Below are 14,747 nucleotides of genomic sequence, written 5' to 3'. Positions count from 1 at the left end.
CATACCATGTACCTGACGTCTTATCAATCTGTTCTGGAAGCAATAAGAGGCGCACAATAACTATGACTGGAATTACTCTTTGTTTAAGTTGACAGTAACTACAGATATTTGCCACAATCTATCTTGTCTCTGAATGGGCCAGACTAGTGAATCAAGCAGAAATGTGATAGAGCTCACCAGCCTTTCATCCTTTAGCACTATCCCACTGCACCTCTGCTAGGATGCAGGGTTGTTTTTGGTATACCCTACCAAATGAAGGCTTGGAGACAGTTTCAGAGGTTTCTGCTTGGACTCTCTAAATTTTTTTTTCTCAGTTATATTTCCTTATTCAGGAGAGACACAGAAAGAAAGGCAGAGACATAGGCAGAGGGAGAAGCAGGCTCCCTGCTGGGAGCCCTATGTGGGGCTCAATTCCCGGACTCTGGCATCAAGCTCTGAGCTAAAAAAGAAAAAACTCACAATTTCAACAAGAAACACTTTTAGCTACTGTAAAATCATACAGAAAAAAAAAAACTATTGCAAATGACATCAATCTATATTACAAAGGATTCTGAATTATACTATACAATGTTCTTCACCTTGTCCTGTCAGAGTAATTGTTTTCTACCTAACCGATCACATGCTGACATTTTTCACTATACTTATAAATACTCTTCTTATTAATAAGTTAAACTTTCATCCTTGAGAAATTGTTACCACTCTCGACCAAATACTAAGATTCACCAAAAAAAAAAAAAAAACCTTACCTGTTAGTGTAGTCAACTGCATTTATATTTGCTTCTTCTAATAAAAATGCCACCATTTTCTCTTTTTTTTCATTTACAGCAACTAGAAGCGGTGTGAGGCCATCCTGTAGGAGTGCAAACAAAATTTATAATTTACAAAATTACATATTTGGATAATGAATCGTAAAAATTCTGAATGATCCTGTAACTTAAACATGTAACATAGAAAGTAAATAAAATTAGCCCTTTCGTTCTCAGCCCTCCATGGTTTCACCAGCTGCTCCTTCTTTTTAAAATACTGCTTTCTCACGGAGCGTGGGTGGCTCAGTTGGTCAAGCATCTGCCTTCAGCTCATCAGCTCAGGTCATGATCCCAGGGTCTCAGGATGGAGTCCCACCTTGGGCTCCCTCTGCAGCAAAGAGTCAGCTTCTCCCTCTCCCTCTGCCCCTCCCCTCCACTCGTGCTCTCTCTCCTGCTTGCTCACTCTCTGTCTCTCTCAAAAACATAAAGTCTTTTTAAAAACTAAAATAAAAATAATAAAATAGACCTCCTCTTCCTCTTCAACAGATTACCTGCAGTCATTCCACAAACTCGCTTCAAACATTGCCTGGCTCCAAGAATCTTTGCTTCTCTCACAATATATATCATGGTATACCCTAGTTATTTTATTCCGCACCATCTAAACCAAAAGATTCTAGAGGGGAGGGGTTATTTTTTATCTCTGTATCTCCACTCTCTAAAACATAGTAGTAAATATTTAAAGTATCGTTACTGATTTTAATGGATATCTCCGGAGTAGTGTTTCTTCAATTATATTCCAAAGAACACATGATTTGCAAGAGATACTGTGCCCCAAAAGAAAGATTCAATGATTGGGATCCCTGGGTGGCGCAGTGGTTTGGCGCCTGCCTTTGGCCCAGGGCGCGATCCTGGAGACTCGGGATCGAATCCCACGTCGGGCTCCCTGCATGGAGCCTGCTTCTCCCTCTGCCTGTGTCTCTGCCTCTCTCTCTCTCTCTGTGACTATCATGAACAAATAAATAAAATCTTAAAAAAAAAAAAGAAAGATTCAATGATCATCTATGTTTGTGAAACATTACAAAACTGCACTATACATCTAGCACAAATGAACCCCATTTACATTTGCTTATCCCCATTTGACAATTCCTTCTTTTGTAGCAAACATTAATACTTGAGAAACAAGAGTTCCCAGGGATATAGTTTTAAGAACTTTCCAATAAAGGTAAGGGTTTTCTCCAGGTTGTACAAACTTGCTGGATTCTCATCTATCAATGGTATGGGGATCCCAGATGTCAACATAAAACACTCCAGCTCCAAATGAGTCACTAAGGAGATGGACTCTGAATGAAAAGAGCTAGGTTTCAGGGCAGCTGGGTTGTGCAGGCAGTTGAGGGACGCTTGGTTTTGTCTCAGGTGTGATCTCAGGGTCGTGGGATCCAGCCCCACATTGGATTCGGGGCTCCCCTGGCACTGAGCACCAAGTCTGTTTAAGACACTCTCTCTCCCTCTCCCTCTCCACCTCCCCCACCCCCACAAGCCTGTGCATGTGTGTGCTGTCTCTCTAAAATGCCTAAAGAAACCTTTTAAAAATTAAAAAGAAAAGTAAATAAATAAAAATAAAAGAAAGAAGCTTCAAATGAATTTTGACCACTTAATACTAAATAATCTTTGGTTAAGGTGGGCCCACAATGAGATGAGCACTCGGTGTTATTCTTTATGTGGGCAAATTGAACTCCAATAAAAAATTGTGGGTTTTTTTGTTTAAAATAAAAAATAAGAACAATAAAATATTAAAAATAAATAACTAAATAAATAGTCCTTGGACTTTCTCCTATTATACCATGATAAAGTTTTTTCTTAACTGTTAGAAAGCTCAGTATGAGATTTTTCTCATTTTTACCCTTTTATTCAAATTCAGTTCCATACAACATACTATTAGTTTCAGAGGTAGAAGTCAGTGGTTCCTCAGTCTTATGTAACACCCAGGACTCATTCCATCATGTGCCCTCCTTAATGTCCATCACCCAGTTATCCCATCCTTCCACTCCACCCCTCCAGTGACCTTCAGTTTGGCTCCTATGATTAAGAGTCTCTTAGGCTTTGTCTCCCTCAGTCTCTCTGGTTTAAGTTTTTCTCTTCTTCCCCTTCTCCTCTGTCTTGTTTCTTAAGTTCCACATATGAATGAGATCATATGATAATTGTCTTTCTCTGACTGACTCAGGGTATTATGCTAAGTGAAATAAGTCAATGAGATTTTATTCTCTACTATACTCATTCTGAGAACCTAATGCACATCTACTTCTAAAAAAACCTGTTTGTATTCTAGTTTCTATTATCATTGCTATTTATGATTATTTTATAATTTAGACTAAGTGTAAATCAGAAATAAAAATGTCATGACTTACCAATAAAAATTCTAATACTGAATGAGCACTGGGTGTTTACATGTTGGGAAACTGAGATTAAGTAAAAACTATTATTCAAAAATTCTAATACTGCTTTATACGGATTATTTTTAGTAAAATAAAAGCTACTATATAAATTGCGTATTTAGGGAATAATACCAAGGAGAAAGAGAATACTGTCTGAAATATGCATAATCTATCCAAGTAGAACCAGGATTAACTTCACATGGCTTGCAGATATTCCAAAAGGTACATGATTACTGTACATATATAGAAAAAATGTTTGTGAAAAAAAACGACTTTCAATTCTTAACTTAGAAAATTCATCCCGAGGCCCTGGGTGACTCAGAGGGTGAACATCATGATCCCAGGGTCCTGGGATCGAGCCCATATCAGGGTCCCCATAGAGAGCCTGCTTCCCCCTGTGCCTAGCTCTCTGCCTCTCTCTGTGTGTCTCTCATCAATTACTGAATAAAGTAATGAAAAAAATAAGGTGACAAAGAAACAGAAAATTCAATCCCAATCCTAAGAAATTAACATAAAATACAAAATATATATTACAAATTAAATATGGAGTGTCTTGAAAATCTTGAAATCTTTGTCAACATATACCATAAAACAGTAATTGTAAACTCAGTGCTTATGGAGGCAAAGCAGGTGACACGAGTCAGTGAAGAACCTAGGCGGGGACACGAGCAAACTGGAGACACACGCCTCCTATAAAGGGACAGCCTCTGCACAGCATACCAAACAGCAGCATGGGCTCAAGGTACCAGAAGTGATCTGTAAGAAAAGCTCAAAATCCAGAGTTCTACATGCGTGCCATAATTTTAAGTGTTAGCTCAAATGACAGTGGAAACTAAATACATCCGGGGGCCACATTTAGTCTATAGCCTACTTGTGTTTTTCTATTTGCTGTGACTGTTTCCAATGGCCGTGCGTAAAACAAACACTTGGACATCAAACCTTTCCTAAAGCATCAGGATCATGTTTTACCAACAAATTAGGCCCCACCTTCTAAGGAAAATTGCTGTGAAGACTCATTAACACCTACTGTCAGAATTTTCCAATGCTTGTTTCAACTACAATCTATTTGTATTTACTTCCCTCACATTGCTAACCGAACAGACAGGAGTTCAGAGGAATGCTGAAGCAAAGTTATTAAAACAATTACCATCTGTATTGTCACTAACTACATGCTGAATGTTTAACACAGTAGTGATTATGCACTATGCCAGGGCCCTATGAATTTGAAAGACATCCTAAGATAGTCTATCGCACAGCTTCAACTAAAAAAGAAGGTTCACGGATTTCTACTGCTGCAATTGGGAAAACCCTGCTTGTAATAATCAGAATGGTAGCAAAACACGTAAAATCTTTAAAGGGTCAGACTCTACTTATTAAAAGACTACTCATAAAGACTTCCCATCTGGGTGCCGGTGAATGACTGATAGTTGGAAGAAAAGGTAATTATTTTTCAAGCCAACAGAGATGACCAATAATTTTCATCTGTAATTCTCAAAGAGATACAGACAGATGAAAGGCTAATGTTGGAGAGAGTGGAAGGAAGTAGCCAGTATCCAACTTCAGTTAAATCTCTTCCAGAGATTTAATATTTTTACATCTCTAAATTTGTATATGTATACCTACCCATTCAGTAGTTGTTAGCCAAGAGTTGTAACAGAATCTCAAAACCCTATTTCCAAATTTCTGCGTACACACGTTATTGGATTCACTCCATCGAAATCTTCACGGGACAGTTTAGGCTTGTAAATTCTTTTAAAGTTCCCTAGTTGACTGTGATTCACCAGCACAAGTCTAGCTGAGAAGTAGTACAGTACACAACCATGCCAGTCTCCTCTTTCACCTATGTGGCCAATTCTCCCTATCACTTGAGGATTCAGCCAAAAACAGAAATGAGTCACTTATCAAACCTGCATTCAATTTCCATGGCTAGAGGTAGAACAAGGACTAGTAAACTCAAAATGCAACTTGATTCCATTATTTACACACTCCTTACATCCTTCCCATCAAGACATTCTAGATTTGCAAGCAGAGTTTAGACTCGTATCTAAGTGGCTATAGCTGCAAAATACTATACTGTGTTCTTTCCTCTGCTTGTCCACTTTTTGTTTTTTTTTTTTAAGATTTCTATTGATTTATTCATGAGAGATGAAAGAGAGAGAGAGAGAGAGAAAGAGAGAGAGACAGGCAGAGACACAGGCAGAGGGAGAAGCAGGCTCCTCCATTCAAGGAGTGCCATGTGGGACTCGATTCGGAGACCACGGGATCATGCCCTGAGCCGAAGGCATATGCTCAATCACTGAGCCACACAGGCGTCCCTTTTTGTGCCCATTCAACCACCTGTTTACTGCCAATCTGATGTCCTTAGAGTCCTCCTAGAATTGATCTCTATATAAGTTTACAACACACTCACGGGTTCGTAAAGTAAGAATTATTATCCCTGAAAATTGAAGACTCCTTACCTAAACATAAACACTAAGAAAAACAAACACAATCCCAAAACCTTGTCTTGATATTTCCCCTCACTTGCCAAATTTCTAAATCGCTCTGCATGTTCCTAACTGCTTTCTCCTTTGCCCCTCTTTTGTCCCTCTTAAGTCAAGGCTGATAAAAGACAAACTCTGACCGTGTTAATCAATCACTTTTTGATCAAATAGGAACTTCTCAACAGCAGCAAGATTTGATATTGTAAAATACACTTGTTTTGTGTTTTAAGACAAAGCCTATTTCCAAGGCAAATTTTGCTTTCCTCTGTTGTTTGACACTAAATAAGAAAACAAACTGGGTGAGAAAACATTTTTGAAAATAAAGTTTCAGAACACATTCTGTGTTCTCATAAATATTTGCCATAAATACATAAAAGAAACTTGCCTTCTCTAATGCTTCTTTAGAGGTATCATTATTTAGGGGCAACTGAGTGGCTCAGTCCGTTGAGCATCTGACTCTTGGTCTTAACTCAGGTGATGATCAGAGTTATAAGATCCAGCGCTGCGACAGACTCAGCGCAAAGTCTACTTCAGATTCTTACTCTCTTTCTTTTCCCTCTGCCCCCACAACACCCCCTGCTTGTACATGCTCACTCCCCCGCAAAAAATAAAATCTCACGGCTGAGTAATATTCCATTGTGGACATATACCACAGATTACTCAACAATTAGAAACAAAAAATACCCACCATCTGCTTCAACATGGATGCAACTGGAGGGTATTATGCTGAGTGAAGTAAGGCAATCGGAGAAGGACAAACATTACATGGTCTCATTCATACGGGGAATAGAAAAGAGTGAAAGGGAATAAAGGGGAAAGCAGAGAAAACGAGTGGGAAATATCAGTGAGGGGGACAGAACATGAGAGACTCCTAACTCTGGGAACCAAACAAGGGATGGTGGAAAGGGAGGTGGGTGGGGGGTTGGGGTGACTGGGTGACGGGCACCAAGGGGGGGGGCACTTGACGGGATGAGCACTGGGTCCTGTGCTCTTTCTTGGCAAACTGAACTCCAACTAAAAAAATTTAAAAAGAAAAAACTAAAAGATAAAATAAGTACATAAACCCCAGAGTGTGAGGTGAAAAAATAAATAAATAAAAAAGCTTAATTAAAAATGGAAGGCAGGAAGGAAGAAGTATTATGGTAAGCCTGGGGGGCTCAGTGGGTGAAGCATCTCTCTCTGGTTATGGTCACGATCCCACTCCTGACATCAAGCCCCGTGCATCAGGCTACCTGGCTCAGTGGGAAGGCCTCTTCTTCCCCTACCTCTGCCTTTCCTCCCTACTCATGTTTGCTCTCTCTCATATAAATACAATCTTCAAAAATAAAAAGTGTTATTTAAAGCAAAAGCTTAGACAGTTATTTCAAAATATTTTCATCCAGGAAATGTTTGAGCTTCCAAATATGAAAAATCGACCCTATCTATGACACACAACAGTGTTTCTGCAAGGGCAGCGACTGAAGGTAATGCACGTCAAAGAAAGCACAGGGAGACTGGCAAGTGTGGTCATCACCAGCTCCCCATGCACACCTACCACCCCACTGAGGAAATACATAGGCTGAGCAGGAGCTACTCTCCGGAATGGGAGGCCTCACCGTGGTACATGGCTGGCAGAGTGGCTACCAGCACAAGCAGATACCACCTGTAGGATGTCATGACCTGATCCCCCTGCTCTCATCTTCTGAACCTTAGGGCCTAGAGTGCCCAAGGCCTATTACAACCTGCTGCTTTCTCCTCCCATTTACATTCACCCAAGCTACTCCTCTGGGTCACGGTCTCCTACTCATCCCCAGAAGCATCCATTTCCTAAGCCCCTGCACAGCTTTCGGCCTCCATCAACACCACACTCCCCTCTAGGCCTTCAATCCTTTGTGGGCTCTGAGGGCACCATCTACTCCCAGGCACAAAGGGGAAGATTTTCTTTCTGGGGTGGAAGGGTAGCTAGCAGACAGAATGTTTCCTTACTATATGCATTACTTTTCTCTTTCCCTCCCTCTGCCTTGGTTTTGGAGTTGTTTCCATGATGACAGGACCTGCTGTATAAAATTCAGTGTCGATGTCTTCATATATATATGTGCTATAGTACAAATATATCTACATATACATGTTGAAAAACCTTTTGCAGCTACATTTATTTATTTATTTACTGATTGATTTACTGATTGATTTACTGATTTATTTATTTATTTATTTATTTATTTATTTATTTATTTATAATGTGAAATACGTTGTAAAAAAAACTTGACCTGTACCTTGTTTTTGGCCTCTATATCTCCTTTATTCAAAAGCAGCTTGCGTGCTATTGAGATATTTCCCTCATAGGCCGCATAATGGAGAGCGGTGTTGTCCTTGAAATCCTTAGTATTTACATCAGCACCTTTTCTGAGAAGAATATCTACACATGCCTCTTCTTGGCATTGTACAGCCTGTCAGCATTATAACGAGAAACAGAATGTAAATTCTGGGAACTGAAAGGAAACATGCCACAAGTTTCACCAATGAGTTATGTTTAATTGCAACAAATGTTCATTCCAAGGACTTCAATCCAATCCACCTCAGGCAGACATAGGTGTGACCACCCACCTTCACGAGAGCTGTCCTGTTTTCTCCATCACGGAGGTTTAGCTGGCATTGAGAAAGTACCAGGATCTTCACCATATCTACACTCCCAATGGCACACGCCAAGTGGAGAGCCGTCCTGTGAGCATGAAAGGACTTGTCAGGAAATTACAGTGTACCTTTCCAAAACATTCAAATTAATTCACAGAATTGTAAATGTTAAATACTGTATTATTCTCATGACTCCAAAACAAAGATTTAGTTTTCTTTGGAAGAAAGTACAATATTTATTAGTGATTCTTCACCGCTCTATTAAAAGAGCAGCCTATCTGTTTAGGAAGAGCATGACCTCAGGAGGCAGCTCAACCTGGGTTTGATTCCCACTTTAACTCTGTCGCTTCACAGTGACCATTTAGCCTTATCGCAATTTCCTCATCCACAAAATGGGCATAAAAATAGTTGTCTCAGGTCGCCTGTCTGGCTCACTCTGAAGAGCATGTCACTCGATCTCGGGAGCCAGGGGTTCGAGACCCCTGTTGGTTATAGAGGTTACAAAACAATAGTAATAATAAATAAAATAAAAGGTACTTATCTCACAAGACCTCTTGTCGTGATCCTTAAATGAGGATCCATGCAAAGTTTTAGAATACTAGTTCCTAGCACAAATATTATTATAGCTATTACTACAACTTACAAAGACCCACTACAATTAGGGAAAACAATCCAATTATGCCCACTTTGCAGCTACGTTTAAGGATGAGCAAGAATACTCTATTTCAATGATTCCAAGATGCTCATTTTGTCACCTTTTAATATCTCTGACATCGGAATCCAATTTCTAATTCAAAATGTCTTAAAACTATAACTGGCATGATTTCTAAAAATTTCTTCTTGGTACATAAATAGTGGGGCATCATACAATCTACAGTGTGTCTTAAGTGAAATAATAGTGACATATACAACAGGTCTGTTGCACTTCTAGTCCTATGCTTGGAATTACATTGTTCAAGAGCTAAAATAATTTTCAGTAGTTGAAAGCATTATGAGAAGAGAGGACTAAAAGAACAAAAGAATGTTTTTAAAGCAACCCTTACTTTAAGTTTCAAGGGATTTTAAGTCAAAAGAAACTCAGGATTCAAATAAACGGGGAGAGTTCTTTTATTTTTGGGGGGGTGGTGGGAAGCTCATTTTACTAAGCATTTTAATTAATAGAAAATGTTTAGATTCATAGAAATCAAGTATTTTCAATTACCAATATTAGTATTTAGTATTATTGCAATGTCAAAAGGGCAGGTAAAGGTAATCTTTTACAATTTCTGATTCAGAAATGTTTTCCTTTGACAGGAAGTTCCAAGGAAAAGCTTCACGTGAGATTAAGTCCTAATACTTCCATTTAAAATTTCTCACCTAGGGGCACCCGGGTGGCTCAGTTGACTGAGTGTCCAACTTTTGGTTTTAGCTCGGGATGATCTCACGGTCATGAAGACAGACGCCCACATTAGGCTCCATGCTCAGGGTGGATTTTGCTTGAGATCCACGCTTTCCTTCTATTCCTCCCCTCCCATGACCTTCTCTTTTTCTTTTTACAATAAATACATCTTTTATCATTTACAAAATAAAATAAAATCTCTCATCTTAGGAGTGCCTGGCTTGCTCAGTCTGTAGAGCATGTGTCCTTAAATGTCCAGCCCCGTGATGGGTAGAGAGATTACTTAAAAATGAAAGCCTTAAAACCTAAATACATAAAATTTCTCATCTTGCTCATACTGGGCAACATGGAGTCTTCTTTTTTAAGATTTTATTTATTCATGAGAGACACAGACAGAAAGCACAGACATAGGGAGAAGCAGGTGCCTCACGGGGAGACCAATGTGGGACTCGATCCCAGAACTCTGGGATCACTCTCTGAGCCAAAGACAGATGCTCAACCACTGAGTCACCCAGGAGTCCCTGAAGTCTTGTTAAAATTGAAAAGATCCTGAGTAGACTATGTCTGCTACATAACTTGTGTTCAGGTTTGTCTGAGAAATAAATGGACTGAAAGAATACATAAATTTATTTGGAGAATATAAATAATAGTGAAAGGGAATAGAAGGGAAGGGGAAAAAATGGGTAGGAAATATCAGAAAGGGAGACAGAACATGAAGACTCCTACCGCTGGGAAACAAACTAGGGGTGGTGGAAGGGGAGGAGGGTGGGGGTGAATGGGTGACGGGCACTGAGGGGGGCACTTGACGGGATGAGCACTGGGTGTTATTCTGTATGTTGGCAAATTGAACACCAATAAAAAATAAATTTATTATTAAAAAATTCATTTGGAGAGCTCTGTAGTTTTTAAAGATTTATCTATTTCTTGGAAAAAGAGAGAATGCAGGAGTGCGGTGAAGGGCAGAGGGGCAGAGAGATAGGGAGACAATCTCAAGCAGCCTCCCCATTGAACATGGAGCCCAACAGGGTGCTCAACCCCACAATCCTAACATCATGACCAGAGCCAAAATCAAGAGTCTGATGCTCAACAAACAGCCACCAAGGCACCAAGAAAGTTCAATATTTTTAAAGAAAACTTTTGTGAAGTAAACTAATATTTTTGAAATAGCAATAAAATGTGTATTTGCTATTTTTTAATTTTTTTTCAGAAGAGGGATACAACAAAAATTCTATAAGGTTTTGCAATACCATTTGTATTTTTTATTTTTTATTTTTATAAGGATTTAACCAAAATAAAATCATAACCGTTCACTTATTAGATGTTATAAAGCTGCACATAATAAAAACATATGTATAGGTCATCCCCCGTGGCGCAGCGGTTGAGCACCGCCTGCAGCCTGGGGTGTGATCCTGGAGACCCAGGATCGAGTCCCACGTCGGGTTCCCTGTAATGGAGCCTGCTTCTCCCTCTGCCTGTGTCTCTGCCTCTCTCTCTGTGTGTGTCTCTCGTGAATAAATAAATAAAATCCTTAAAAAAATAAATAAAAATAAATAAAACCGTATGTATATATTTAATGTATGCGTAATACAACCTACAATACAGATAAAAATATTCCCCTTAGTTCTGAAGAGGCTAAAGGTTGTTAGAAAATACCAATCCTCTCCCATCAATTTTTTTTGAATAGGAAGAGGGGCGCTTAGGTGACTCAGTTAGGCATCTGCCTTTGGCTCAAGTGTAGGGGTCCTGGGATCGAGCCCTACATCATCAGGCTCCCTGCTCCATGGGTTTCTGCTTGTTGTCCCCCTGCCCCTCCCTGCTGCTTGTTTGCCTGGTCTCTCTCTCAAATGAATCGATAAAATCTCTTTAAAGTAAATAAGTAGAAACTATTTTTTGTCTACACAAGATTCATATTCTTGTTCTCCTGGATTAGTTCATTGATAATAAACCTTTCTTAGAATTTTTATGTATCTTTCCTATAGAAATCACAGATTTTAAGAAAATGAAAAATCCACTTAGAATCCAAATGTTTGAAGATAACTAATTTTATATTTGCACATCTTTTTGGCTAACTCAAAACCATTGTCTGCTTATATGTATGTATCATCAAAACAATTTTTCACTCATTTAATGATCCAAAGTACAGCTTTGCATGTTAATGTGTATCAATTATCTCTGCCACATTCAGTGGTCACATAGTAGTCCAGCCTCTGGATACACTGCCATTTACGAATACAGGCCATTAAGTGACTCCTTAATACACTGCTATTGTAAATAGTGCTGAGAATAGCATATTGTATATTATTTATTTCTAATTATTTCCTAAAGATATTTTACATCAATAAGCTTCATGGCTCAAGGAAATACTTATTTTTCAATGTGGTACATAACCACCAAACTATCTGAAAAGTCCAAAACAACTTAAATTTTAAGTAGTATAAGTAACATCATTCCTTATCTTCACAAAGCTTGAGATGGAAAATGGGATTTTATGCCTCTTTTTAAAATATTTTATTTATTTGAAATTAAGAACACCAGCAGAGGGGAGGGGGAAAGAGAAAAGCAGACTCTCCACTGAGCAGGGAGCCTCACCAGGGGCTAAGCTCCAGGACCCAGAGATCATGACCCTGAGAGGAGGTCAGAAGAGGCCAACTGACTCAGCCATCCAGGGGCCCCTATCTCATTCCTGTAATAACTTCCCTGTAAAACGAAGATGTTCTTTTTCTCCAAAACATATGTTGTAAATATTTTGCAAGTACATTCTCTTTTATTTTGCTAATATTACTTTCTGATTCAGAGGCGTTTTTTTTTGTGTCTGTGGCTGAATCAAACTCCAGAATTTTTGCTTTTAATGTCATGAGCCCCTCTACTGCTCGCCCCGACTCCTCCCGCCCGCCTCAAAAGCCCTGTTACCTGTTCTTCCTGTCCCTTTTATTTAAGTCATGTAAACCAAAAACCAGCAACTGCTGTATCTCCTGCATTTTTTCTGTATCGCCCTCAATCACAGCTCTGTGGATTCCCCGGAGATCTTGATATCTGATGTGGTATCCGGGACCGGGGCTGTGGAAGCTGTCAACAGTCATAGTCATAGGCGGCGACCTGACCCTCAGAGGCCTGAGGTTGAAGCCGAAGCGCAGCAGGCCCCACCCATTCCGCGCTGTAGATCTCTTTTTCATAATGAAGCCGACAGGCTTCAGTGACACAGGTTTCACCGCCTCTAGTGCGATACACTCCCGCGCCAGCAATAAGGCAAGTGGGCCTCGCCTCAATGTCTCAGGGACTAAGCCCAACGACTTAGAATCTTCCTACGCAGAACCAGTGTAACCTAGCAACGCTGCTAAATGCGAATGCGCCTGCGCACCTCAGAAGCTGGCATCCCTGCGCATGCGCACAGAGGGCAGTGGCCAAGGGTGCCCAAAGCATATATGCGAGGAGGCCCAAGCCTCTCAAATCTCTGAGATCCCCTGTGAGCTGGCTGGCTTCCCTTTAGAAGTTGGTGGGATGACTGAGAATTTGGGGACATTTGCAAAATCCTCTGGGGTGTGGAAATGTAGTCTTCTGGGCCTGTGAGTGGCTCAGTGGTTGAGCATCTGCCTTTGGCTTCGGTCATGATCCGGGGTTCCTGGGATCAAGTCTTGCATCGCACACCCCACAGGGAGCCTGCTTCTCCCTCTGCCTATGTCTTGCCTCTCTCTCTCTCTCTCTCTCTCTCTCTCTCTGTGACTATCATAAATAATAAAAATTTTTAAAATTTAAAATAAAAAAAATAACATCACTCATTGAGCCCTGCACCACGCAGGGGGCTGATCAGCTCCCCCAAGTGCCCACACCTGAAAGTCAGCACAAAGGCCCCTCCACCAGAAGAATTGATATCAATCAATTAATAACCAAATTAATAACCAAATTTAAGACATACTTAGATAATAATACACTTATACTTGGTGACTTCAATCTAGCGCTTTCTACATTTGATAGGTCTTCTAAACACAACACCTCCAAAGAAACGAGAGCTTTAAATGATACACTGGACCAGATGGATTTCACAGATATCTACAGAACTTTACATCCAAACTCAACTGAAAACACATTCTTCTCAAGTGCACATGGAACTTTCTCCAGAATAGACCACATACTGGGTCACAAAACAGGTCTGAACCGATACCAAAAGATTGGGATCGTCCCCTGCGTATTCTCAGACCATAATGCCTTAAAATTAGAACTAAATCACAACAAGAAATTTGGAAGGACGTCAAACACGTGCAGGTTAAGAACCCTCTTGCTAAAAGATGAAAGGGGAAACCAGGAAATTAAGGAAGAATTAAAAAGATTCATGGAAACTAATGAGAATGAACATACAACAGTTCAAAATCTTTGGGATGCAGCAAAACCAGTCCTGAGGGGGAAATACATCGCAATACAAGCAGCCATTCAAAAACTGGAAAGAACTCAAATACAAAAGCTAACCTTACACCTAAAGGAGCTAGAGAAAAAACAGAAAATAGATCCTACACCCAGGAGAAGAAGAGAGTTACTAAAGATTCGGGCAGAACTCAATGAAATCGAGACCAGAAGAACTGTGGAACAGATCAACAAAACCAGGAGTTGGTCCTTTGAAAGAATTAATAAGATAAACCATTAGCCAGCCTTATTAAAAAGAAGAGAAAGAAGACTAAAATTAAAATCATGAATGAGAAAGGAGAGATCACTACCAACAGCAAGGAAATACAAAGGATTGTAAAAACATATTATGAAAAAAAAACATATTATGAATAGCTATACGCCAAATGGACACATTTCTAGAAAGCCACAAACTACCAAAACTAGAACAGTAAGAGATAGAAAACCTGAACAGGCCAATAACAAGGAAGGAAATTGAAGCGGTCATCAAAACCCTCCCAAGACACAAAAATCCAGGGACATGTGGCTTTCCCTGGGGAATTCTATCAAAAGTTTAAAAGAAGAAATCAGGGGATCCCTGGGTGGCGCAGCGGTTTGGCGCCTGCCTTTGGCCCAGGGCGCGGTCCTGGAGACCCGGGATCGAATCCCACGTCGGGCTCCCGGTGCATGGAGCCTGCTTCTCCCTCTGCCTGTGTCTCTGCCT

At 40.1% G+C, this 14,747-nt stretch overlaps 1 protein-coding gene across 21 annotated transcripts in view; it reads right to left on the bottom strand.

The window, feature by feature from the left end:
• LOC112664800 (ankyrin repeat domain-containing protein 26-like) overlaps window positions 1–13,371 on the bottom strand; it is a 113,469-nt gene extending 100,098 nt beyond the window's left edge. For 8 of the 21 annotated variants that reach the window (XR_007403664.1, XR_007403663.1, XM_049096731.1 and 5 more), the window contains exons 1-4: window positions 12,560–13,371; window positions 8,245–8,359; window positions 7,914–8,087; window positions 747–850 (exon numbers count right to left, since the gene is read on the bottom strand). Coding sequence is in view for 19 of the 21 variants with exons in the window: in XM_049096731.1 (XP_048952688.1) it covers window positions 747–850; window positions 7,914–8,087; window positions 8,245–8,359; window positions 12,560–12,822 (656 nt within the window). In the remaining 2 variants the exon portion in view is untranslated. The remainder of the gene's footprint in view (window positions 1–746; window positions 851–7,913; window positions 8,088–8,244; window positions 8,360–12,559) is intronic. The other 13 variants (XM_049096702.1, XM_049096698.1, XM_049096699.1 and 10 more) reach the window with 13 other exon arrangements.
• Window positions 13,372–14,747: the final 1,376 nt, after the last annotated feature.

This window comes from Canis lupus, chromosome 2 (genome assembly GCF_003254725.2).
Source record: "Canis lupus dingo isolate Sandy chromosome 2, ASM325472v2, whole genome shotgun sequence".
Lineage (NCBI taxonomy): Eukaryota > Metazoa > Chordata > Mammalia > Carnivora > Canidae > Canis > Canis lupus.
Note: the sequence above shows the minus strand (reverse complement) of the source record. Positions and strands in the feature narration are given on the sequence as shown.